Here is an 11389-nt window from a genome sequence, read left to right as displayed (position 1 = left end):
CTACTTCAACTTATCCTATTCTAGCCTACAGTCAGTAATTGATTTAACTTCAAATCTCATTTTTATTTAATAGTTTTGCTTTTTAGTTGTCAGATTATGATCGACACATCTTTGTAATGATGGGAAACCTAATGTCACGGTCTTAGCTTTGTGTATTGTTACAGTTGCATTGATATTGTTGGGGAAAACCATATTGCTTTCTTAATTACAAACTTCTGAAATATTACTACAGCCATATATGTGATGGAAAGCTTTAAGGCATTTATTGGAGATATGCCATAGTTCCATATTACTACAGCCATATATGTGATGGAAAGCTTTAATGTATTTATTGGAGATATATGCCATAGTTCCATATCAGAGGGCAATTAATTATTAAAAGCTGTCAAATTAGGAAACCACAGATTTGAAAATGAAGCTTCAAATAGGCATTCAATGCAGAAAAGGATCCATGTGTTGTGAAAGGGAGGGATGGGGGAGGGGCAGACAGGGGCAGAATTGTACATTGCTAGTGCCTCACTGAAGTAAACACAATTAGAGATACTTTGGTTTTTGCATTATAAGTAAGACATCAATAGGTTTTTTGACACATTATTAGATACATTTTAGTGTCGCTAGGTTACAACCATACCATGACGGCTTTTAATAATTAAGTGACAATTTGCTTTCTATAGACAATAAGTCCTTTAGTTTAATGTACTACATGCTTTGTACTTTCATTTGGAGTTTTCCAAGTCTAAACATTGTCTGCTTTTCATCATACCTGGTGAAAATTGATAGCGACATTAAAATTAATTACAATAATATTCTGTTAATATTCTTAAAATGAAAAAAAAAGTGCCTTTTTTAAAACTTGAAATTGTAATGAGTAAAAGTCTGAATGCTCATCTAAAGCCTCGGTATTCAAACTTTTTTGCTTGATTTTCATCAATTTTTACCATTTTTTAGAGATCCTGTAGTGGAAATATTGTAGCCTGAGTAAGCTAGGGAAGTGGTATGCCCCTCACAATTGAGAAATTTTCATATAAATTTTGGTGCTTTAATACAGTAGTTGCAAAATGGTGTTATATTTTGCAACTTTTTTAGAAATGTTAATTCGAAATTTTTTCTTATTTCTTCTCCTTGTTTGTAGTTGCAACCCTCAAAAACATTTTGGCTATCATAAAAGGGGGGTAGCGTCCCTCATTTTGAATACCACAGATCTATTTATCATCAGAGGCTGATCAGTCAAAGTGACTGGAATACCTAGTCTATTAGCTCAGCTCCTCAGAATTTAGCAATACAAAACTTGAAAAAGGAAAACAGTAGTTATATGGCTTAATTCAAATAACAAAATGCTACATTTCATTTTGCAACAAATTTGTCAAGAACCAAATATGGTGTTGGTAATTGTTAGTTATATATTGGTACCCTGTTGTTCATTTGACTTGAGCTATTTAAAGAACACTTTTTTGGGGGTTTATTAGAAATGATAAATCATTGATTGAAGACTAAAGATTAGATGTTAAGACTGAAGATATTCTGCTGACAATCTCATTGGTTTAACATGAAAGCACTTTATAGCAATTAACACGTTTAATCAGATTGTAAAGGTTGCATATTTTAATAGTCGAAATAGCCTTTTTTCCTTTCTATCTGACTATAATATATCAGTTTTAAACTTGTTGCCAAAACTCATCCTTTGACTCACATACACTTTATATGCATTGTAGTAGGACCATAATTTAGTAAGAATCTTGAAGACATTTTGCCTTGCGTGCGTTTGGCACCAACACTTCTGTATTATAATTTACAGTTAAATATTAATATTAATTTCCTGATGATAGCGGCTTTGTTGGAAATAGAACCCAATCATTTCTTGACTTTTATCTTCGGGGCCTCATTAGCCTTTAAGTTTATCAATAATTTTTCGAAAATCTTGAATTGCAGTGCAAATAACTCTCCACGTTTATTAAATTGCTTAGCTTGATTGCTTTTATTGTTTTTTCAGTTTAAATAATATTTCAATTTTAAAAGTATCTTAGATCTCCAATATGAGTCTTCTGCATCAAGACTATCGTTTCTACGGAATAACCGGCAAAGTGTGCACGTAAACGATCAAATCTACTGCAAAGATCTGATAACAAGACAACTACTAAATACACACACTGTGTCTTGAGAGTAACTACCTTGCAATATTGTAATTCTCATTGTTTTCTAACATTCCCACGAATTGTGCGAAATCGCGAGATTTGTTACTTCTCTGCAATTGAATATTGAGGGAAGTCCAGGTTCTGACTTATTCTTGCTTGAACAAACTGCAGGATCAATTTTCCTTCTGAAAAGTCATCTTGTGCCTGACTATTTATTTTTACGGCCGGTACTTGGCTGAAACGCTTACTTCACTTGATGTCTTACTTCTCTGTCTCCACACAACAACTGCACCGTTACTTAACTGAATCTACAGCTATATGAATGGAACTACAGTTCTACTTTCCTTATTTCGACTGGATGTTGAAATCTACCATTGATTATTTTGACTTGGAATTTAGCAATTTTTGTTGTTTTTCTGTGATTATGATATATGATGGTGGTTCCCACTTCATTTAAATTTCATGCTTTCTTGTGTATTACACAGTTTTACTCTTTTAGTATTTATTTTGTTACTGTGACTTAACCGACCAGAAGGTATTTTAACTGCGGCTGTCTAAAGATCTTGCGAGAATTAATGGATGTATGCAACTTAGCCATCTATCACAGCTATACGTTGCTTCCATAAACCAATGCAAAATGTTTTTAGTTGTGATGATGTTAACAGTTACGATTTGAATTTTTCTACGGTTATGCTATTACAATGAAACTCTGGAAAGATGTGTACATACTTCTGTGAGCCGTGGTGTATATTTGATGAAACATCATTTTCAATTTATTGGATTAACTGACTGAATAAGGGTTTTGTTTTGACAGAATTCATCAGTGCTTCAACATTTATCAAAACAGGTTTATAGAGTGATAATTGGGACATTGACAAGAATTTACTTTAATTTCTTAACTGAAAGAAACAGAGAAAAGAAAGCGGACCATATTTCTGATAATAAAGTGGTAGAAGCTGTATGAACTATAGAGACGCTATAGTTTGTGTCGTTTTTGATAGACATTTCATGCCGTTACATTGCAACTGAACATTTGTAAGAACTAGTAATTTCTGTCGCTGATTGGACATGTGGTCAAGACTCCTTCTAAGATGTATAATTCTTCCAGATATGACTACGACCACATTATCCTTCCGTACCCCTTTCCCAGTTCGGTCGCGTTCCTCCTCACCGGTTATTCCATCGTGGCTACCACCGTGGGTGCCGTCGGCAACATCCTCATCTGGTTATCCATCATGCAAACCAGCCGATTGAAGACTGCCACCAATTTTCTAGTAGCTCATTTAGCATTCACCGATCTAGGTAACTGTGCCATCTGCTTCCCGACGTTCATCCCAGCCTTGCTGGGTAATGACTATCTCTTTAAGAGCTTGCATCTCTGTAAGATCCAGTTCTATCTGGCCTCCATCTTCAGCAGCCAATCGGCCGTCATGTTAAACGTGATCGCTCTCAATCGCTATTGTCTCGTCACCAAAAAGATTTCAGTCTATCGGAAGCTCTTCAACGCCAAGGCCACAGCGGTCACGGTGGCGGTCCTCTGGGTATTGAATACGTTTGTCATTCTCCTACCAGAGATGGGCTTTGGTAACGTCGTACCCGTACCACCCCTCCATACCTGTTTGATGGAACCAGGAGACCCAATGTCTTGGCTTCTTTGGACTCTCCTGGTTTGTGTCTCATTTTTCCTCTGCTATTTAGCGATTCCTCTGTTTTATTTTCTCACTTTTGCCTTCGCTAAGAGGAGTAAGCGGAAGGTGATAAATCATCTCGTAGTGAGACCAGGAATCACCGACAACAATGCGAGTCTGGCTCACCAGACGAACGAAAGGTCCAGACAAACCTGTAAGAAGGCCGAGCTGAGGTACACGATGGTCTCGGCTCTGGTCTACTGTACGTTCACCATATGTTGGACACCTCTCTGCATAGTCCACCTCGTCAATCGGAATTCACCGGTCGCATCGTGGGTGTATCATTACTGCTTCTTGTTGATCTACACCAACTCTTGTCTGAATCCCTTCATCTACGCCGGCCTCAACAGAAACTTCCGACGTAAGATTAAACAGCTGTTGAGACTTGAAGTTGATTAAAAACTAAATGACTTTATGACAACTTATCTTTGAAGAGAAGCTTAGTGAATTCTTGGTGAAAGTTGGTGTAAATCCATCTTGCTATAACAAGTACCTGGTTTGAGTACACTAAAATTGGAAAGTATCACAAATGTGATAAAAATGTAGTTAATTAAGGAACTGTGTTTTGCATAATGCTGTCACTTTACAAATTATCAGTTTGCCTTTGAAGAAAATTCTGCTAGGAATAAAACATCAGATGGCCCTTATAACATCATATTATCATTGAGACATTGAAGCTATAATTGTAAATTGATTATTTATTCATGGCAGAATACTTGTGACTTGCAGTTTACTAAAGAAAAGTTGTTCATATTTGAGGTGAAGATAGGAAACTCTTTCATCAGTAGATTTAAGATCAACTTTTGTTTTATCAGAAGTAGAAACAAATCATAAAACATAAATATTAATTTTATCGTTATGATAACAGGCAACAAAAACGAACAATTCCTTACTAAAGTGGTTGAAGCTTAGCTCATAAATCATGCGTCCAGATGTCAATAATGTTGTATTATTTATTGATTAAGAATTGTACTTCATGGGCTCTGAATTTGTAAGATATCCAAGTAAATATCAATTGCTCTGCAACCAAGTGGACACTCATGTTCCACCACTTAAATACCTCTACACCCTTTCCTGTTCCTAGCAATATTTCATCTCAGCCACATTTAATCATATCTTTATCTGCTGGTGAAATCATACCATGTATTACTCACAAGTCATTTTTATAACCTAATGTTCTTATATACACTTTGATTATATAGAATAATATCAAAACTCTCTTAAAATGATAGTAAACTATAGCTATAGACAAAATAAATTAAACAAATTTTGTAAAATTGGTACCAAACCATAACGTTTAATAATATACAGTATGTCATTTCATTTCTTCATATATATGGATTGCTGTATTTTTATTCAAATATATAAGTATATTAATTAGTGAATTTGCAAAATTAATTTTAGAAAGCAAAAGAGGAAGTACATATGACAGCTTAAAACTAACTCCTAGCATGAAGACGTTCTGTCCAAGAATTCTTCCGGAAGTTTAAGAGCATCTATACTCATCCCTTCCTTGGTCAGCAATGTCACTATAAATAGATGTGACCCCTGCACAATGAAACAGTGTTTACTAAGCTTTTAGCACTTAGATGTGATCATATACACATCAAAATAATTTGTGGATTATTTTCAAATATTTTTCAGAGATTTGTTCTAAGATTTGTTCAAACAGAGAAGGCGAAATTAATTTGCATTATGAATTTTGGGGCAGAATTTTGAGTTTATAAAAAATTTGAGGTTAAAGTTAGTTTTTTTTTTTACCTAAAAAGCTATCAGTTTGCTTTCACCTCAGCTTGAAGATATTTCTTCTGAACGGTCGAAGCGCTCGTACTTCGTCTCTCGGTCAGTAGATTTCTATCCATCTTCAGAGACAGAAAATCAATTAATTAGTTGTCACACAGTGTCATTATTAATGTATTAGTCAGTATCATGAAAGAGCTGACCATTTCAAGGTTGCTTTAATAAGATAAGTCTATGTGTTCAATTACATTTATAAGATAAACGTTAAAAGCATTCTCAATAGCCTCTTTTATGTTATGCCTAATTGGTTACAGTAGTTAATACCTTACATTAGCAGTAAAACATCATTTGCTTTCATCAAAGGGAAGAAAATGACATAGAAATGTGATAGCATCAGAGAAAAATGAAACCCAAAAAAAGTTAGTGATATTTTCAAACAGTGAACTATTTTTTAATATATATTTTAATATATATTTTTAGAAAATGAATTTCTGCCAGCAAGGTGACAATCTGGTGACAAGCTGGTGACAATCCAATAATCTTCTATAATGTCTCATTAATTATGTGTTTGTGTATGATAATAGATATTTCAGTTTGCATATGGAGTTTAGTATCGCTATCTTTGAGGGAACATTCGGGTGAAAGCTACACAAGTAATGTTATGACCGGTATGTCGTTATGACAAGTCGTAAGTTGTAAACAGTGACTAAGGACTGCCTCTAGCTTTGGAAGTATTCCATATATTATAGAGAGAAGCAATGCCAATCATCAGCACATACAATCAATCTGATAAAGATGCTTCTTCAACTGGACATCATGTACCTAACTCAAAACAGATGAGAATATAAAGTAATATATAGAAAAGTCACCCAAGCTAGAAGCTGGTCAAGAAAGCCAAACGACTTAACTGATCCATCCACAGCCCTGTTCACCTGGCCACACTGGTCCCCTGGCCACATTGAGACTGTGGCCATATATGATCCTGATGAGCCCCTTCAATAATTGATCTCTGTTTGGGAGATACCGTCACAACACAAAACGACATTTGGTCACCAATTTGCAAATCTACAGAGAATTATTCCAAATTATAGAGAGGAATCATCACAGATAATATATTAGATCATTTTCACCGAAACCAATATGAAGTTATAAATAAATGGTTCTGTTTGAATATTAATGCCAATAAACAAACCTTTTTTACATTGATATAAAACATATTCAAAATCAGATTTGTTCTAAATGATTTTGGAATGTATAAACTTGACATTAAAACTAATAAAGTGAACCATGATGTGATTACTCCATATTGAATCAAAATATTGTAAAGTCAACTTCATTATATGATGGCTACTTTGATAATACCTAATGGCTGCCAAAAGCCTCGTTTATTCAGTAGCATATTAAATTTAACTTATGTCATACATGAAATAACATTAAATATTGTATTGACTTTTCATTGCTCGTATTAAGATCTCGTCAAGTTTTGCAATCACTTCTTATGTACATTAACTAAATCCAGTGTTATAATTAAACACAGTGTTTATCTAACTGTCTGTCAAAAACTGACACTTTAGTATTCATTACCGATGTGATCAAAGAGAGGATTATTGTGTTTGCAATTCTGCGGTCTCAGCTTAATTACATAAACATCACAGCCTGCAGATTGAAACCAACTGCAGAGAGAGAGACATTTATGGCCGACTCCTGGACAGCTAGCAATTTATTAATGAGTTCCCTTGCACTTAATTGTGACCAGAGTGTAACCAGGAAGCTGGTAAATATCGGCTACAGTACCTGTTGTTATTCATGACCAGCTAGTCGTGTCTAATTATAACACTGGTGGTTTTTGAGTGGTCTTTAAAAGTCTCGGGAAGACAAGTTTGACCTTTGAGAACACCTTTGTATATGTTAGTTTGGATTGGAATGCAGTAAAAAGAAATAAGAAGCAAGAAATATTTTTTTTTTAAATCAAATAACAATGCTAATAGTAAAGGTGTTACTAAGTTAACAAAAAAATAGTAAGAATGTTAAAGAAATAGCAGAGTATCACTGGACTCTTGTATATTATTTGATATTAATTCTGTATATTGCTATCTTTGAGTTATTATAATAATTTTCTTAATGATTGTTAAGCACTGTTTATTCCTACTATATTAATAGATGTTAGATGGGAAATACAGTAAGGAGAGGTTAATTTCCAATGAAGTTTGCAATTTAACAAAGAAGGTAATTTGAAATTTACTTTGTTCCTCGCTTACCTGTCTCCCCACAACCTTAGCACCCTCATTCTACCGTGCCTACTGTAGAATGTCCTGGTAACCTTTTAACACTGTGCACCCTCTACAACTGGCTCCTCCAGTCACTGCCCTTCCATCTCATTCTACCATCCAAAGTGTCTAGATCGTTATTTTCGAGCGTATTTTTTCCATCGGATTTCGTCCACTTTTGGATTCCCAGGATAGGAGTTTTTCCCATCCACTGTTTTTGGAAGAGTTTGAAGTAGTTTGCAACCCGATAAGTATCATTTTCTTATTATTAGACAGGTTTTTAGGGCTGTTTTGGTGTAGCGGAATTTGCTCCGTGTTTTCTGTGCAAACACTAGTGCGGTTATAGCAATTCCGCGTATTGTTTACCCTTAGTTACGCTAGTTTTCCCGCCTTATTCCTACACACGCTATATGCGATAGTTCGTATGCGAAAGTGCTGTCTACAGTTTGTTGTTTGTGATCAAAACTGTGAAATGAAACAAATGAAGGTTCCCTTTAGTCCAGTATAGTATGGCATATTGCATATATGTGTGAAAGTGAACACAGATATGCATAATTTTAATTGCTCTTAACCTTGCAATGTTCATATGCAGATTATCATTCAAAACTGATTGGTAAATTTTAAGCAAATGTGAAAAATTAAAAAATTAAAAGCAAAGACCTTTCAGGGGCTAGAATGCGATTTGAACGGGTAACATTGAGGATTACAATTAGCCCTGCATATGCTTGTGTCCAGCCTCTAGAGGGGGGCAGTTACTGCTTACCGATATAGCCACAAAACAATCCTTAGGTCATGGTTCGAATCCCCTTGAGCACTGTAAGCCGAAAATTCCTTTGATCTTTTCAATTGTCTTTGAATTAATAAAATTAATAAAATCAAATAATGCTTTCCTAAGGAATCAACTAAACCCATGAGGCATAAACTTGCAATTTTCAGAAAGGAAAAAGAAAAACAAACATTAAAAAAAAAGAAAGTTACTTCTCATCACTGATGAGAAAACAAGTTTAGTGCCATATATTCTTCCATTTTGATTTATTTGTGTTTGTAAGATATAAATAGTGACAGTTGAAATTAAAATTGTATTGATCTCCTCCTGATCAAATTAAACAGAGCTCTAATGGATTCCTGAAATACAATATCTTTGTAGTGTTTTTCTTTCTATTTTTATTTTGGGAAATATATAACATTCTGTTTACAAGTTTGATTTTTGAAAACAAAGGTACTATCAATTCTTCCAAATGGAGACATTTTAAAGTTATTGGTTACATTTGGCTGTCTCTGCTAGCAAACTTAAAGAATTATTCTCAAAGTAAAGTTACATATACTTGATCAAACTACCGTTTTAAACATCATCCTTTAAAATTTTAATATTTTTTCACTAAATGTATGTTTTGGGGATTTATTAGTTACTGACCCAATTATTTTTTCAATCCCCTGGCACTTTTTTGATTTAGCAGTATAAAGCATGAAGCTAATCAAACATTTTCAAACCTTTTGAGTTTTACTGCATTTATTGAGATGAAAGTAACAACGACGTCAACATAAATCTATCATTATGGGATATAATATTCATACAAATCATTTCTATGCTATATTTCCCTTGACAGTCTCTTGTATGTCCTCATTTGTCAAGACCGTTTTATTAATAATTAACATGAGCAACTTCTTGCAAAAGTTATGATACACATAGCGTATTTTCTTGCCCTGCAGTAATGATGCATCCGTCCAACCCGATCACATATACCTTAGCAGTCGGGTTCTGACATATTAGATACAATCTCTGAATAATTTTTGGCAGACAACAGAAGGACATTTGTCAATGAAAAGTGAGAAGAAAGAAAGGTGAAAGGACTGTATGAGACACCATCAGGAAAAAACACCTCAAAGAGAGAATTAACAAAGAGAGAATTAACAAAGAAAGAATTAACAAAGAAAGAATTTACAAAGAATACTTGGTCTATTGTTACCTTGTCTTTGGCAAAACCTCTGTATACAGTTACCATTTGTCATCAGTGTTCTGAACAGCAGTTCACTGTTTACTTGAGATCTTCCAAGAGAAAGCAATCCTTATCTACTGCAGAAAGGCTTTGTAGGTAAATGTATAAGTTAGAGAGCCTCACATTTCCATGCTAGCAGGATTTTATTTTGAAGAAGTTCTGGCTAGGATGGAAATATCAGGTTCCCAAACTTCTCTAACACTTTTACTTGAGGTCTTGTCAAGTTGCATAATACACACAACACTATTACAAACTTTCTGACATGGTATGTGATACATATCTACGACCACCGCAGTAGGCTACATACAAAGTTTGATCTACAACCACTGCAGTAGGCTACTTACAAAGTTTGATCTACGACCACTGCAGTAGGCTACTTACAAAGTTTGATCTATGACCACTGCAGTAGGCTACATACAAAGTTTTGGCCCTGCCAGGCTTAGCTCACTTGATACGCCCTTTATATTCATGATTTCACATTTGGTTTGGCCTGCGTGTACATTCCACTGGAATACATCAAGATGCTGAGAGGCCAGTTAGTTGCACAATTAGGTGTCACGATTAATGTACTCTTCATCCATTCCACACAATAGATCTAAGCAGATTTAGCTCTGGGAATTTAATCTTGTGGTCAGCAGGGAGAAAATCAAATAATTAACTGTGACAGTCAGGTGCCAGAGTGGGAGATATGAGAGGGATATTGGGTGTCACCTAGCTTGGCTAACTTTTGCCCCAGATTTTCTAGGGGCCAAAATTTGCTATGCACATTGTAATATTTTTTGGAGAAAATGGCATGTTTCTATTCCTAACCTGCATAAAGTACAATTGATTTGGTTTAATTAGGCCAGTAGCTTAAATCGATTAAGTGAAGATTTAATCTAGATTCTTCAAGTGTTCATTCAGTTAGTATGATATCTATTTGTACAATCATTATAATGCTCACAAGTTTACTGTAACAGAATCAATACAAGAATAATACATGTATGATTACAGTACTTATCAAATACTTTAAATCGATAACCCCAATTATGCAAAGCTGTTTTGTGCCAAAAATGATTGAGGCTGGCTAAATATATGTTTATAAGACTTAAACAATTTTTTAACAATATTTCCTTACTGACTGTACCTTTAAACCATATAGTACTCATTAAGAGTAGTTTTTGTTTTTGCTCCTTTGGTCTACATTTCACATACTTTTTAATATACAGCTAACAGATGGGACTACTTCTACTGCTGCTGCTCCTTTCTACATCCCCTTGATCGGAGGCATAGGACGCGGGGGGCTGGGGGGGGGGGCTGCAGCCCCCAACCAAATATTTTTGAGAAAATTCGGGCAATATGCTGAGAATTTTTCCAGCACCTACTGAAAGAAACATAAATTTCATTATGTTTTTCAATGGTTAAACATAATTATTATTATCATTATGATTGTAACAACTCCAAAAATTATAACCAATATGGAATGGTAATAATACGGCAAATGATTGTATGTAATTGTCATTCAACGTAATAACCGATGCATGCCTATATGATATGTAAATTAACATACTGAACGCGTGCGGAGC

At 34.7% G+C, this 11389-nt stretch overlaps 2 protein-coding genes across 4 annotated transcripts in view; both read left to right on the top strand.

Moving 5' to 3' along the window:
* LOC139964689 (1-phosphatidylinositol 3-phosphate 5-kinase-like) overlaps positions 1-11389 on the top strand; it is a 147586-nt gene that overhangs the window by 92570 nt on the left and 43627 nt on the right. The gene's annotated exons all lie outside the window — the stretch shown is intronic.
* LOC139964713 (melatonin receptor type 1C-like) lies at positions 2344-5402 on the top strand. The gene has a single exon (XM_071966571.1). It carries the CDS (start codon positions 3224-3226, stop codon positions 4217-4219), a length of 996 nt encoding a protein of 331 aa, XP_071822672.1. The 5' UTR covers positions 2344-3223; the 3' UTR covers positions 4220-5402.

This window comes from Apostichopus japonicus, chromosome 23 (assembly GCF_037975245.1).
Source record: "Apostichopus japonicus isolate 1M-3 chromosome 23, ASM3797524v1, whole genome shotgun sequence".
Classification (NCBI taxonomy): Eukaryota; Metazoa; Echinodermata; class Holothuroidea; order Aspidochirotida; family Stichopodidae; genus Apostichopus; species Apostichopus japonicus.
The sequence above is the reverse complement of the archived record's forward strand: the minus strand, read 5'-3'. Positions and strand labels throughout refer to the sequence as shown.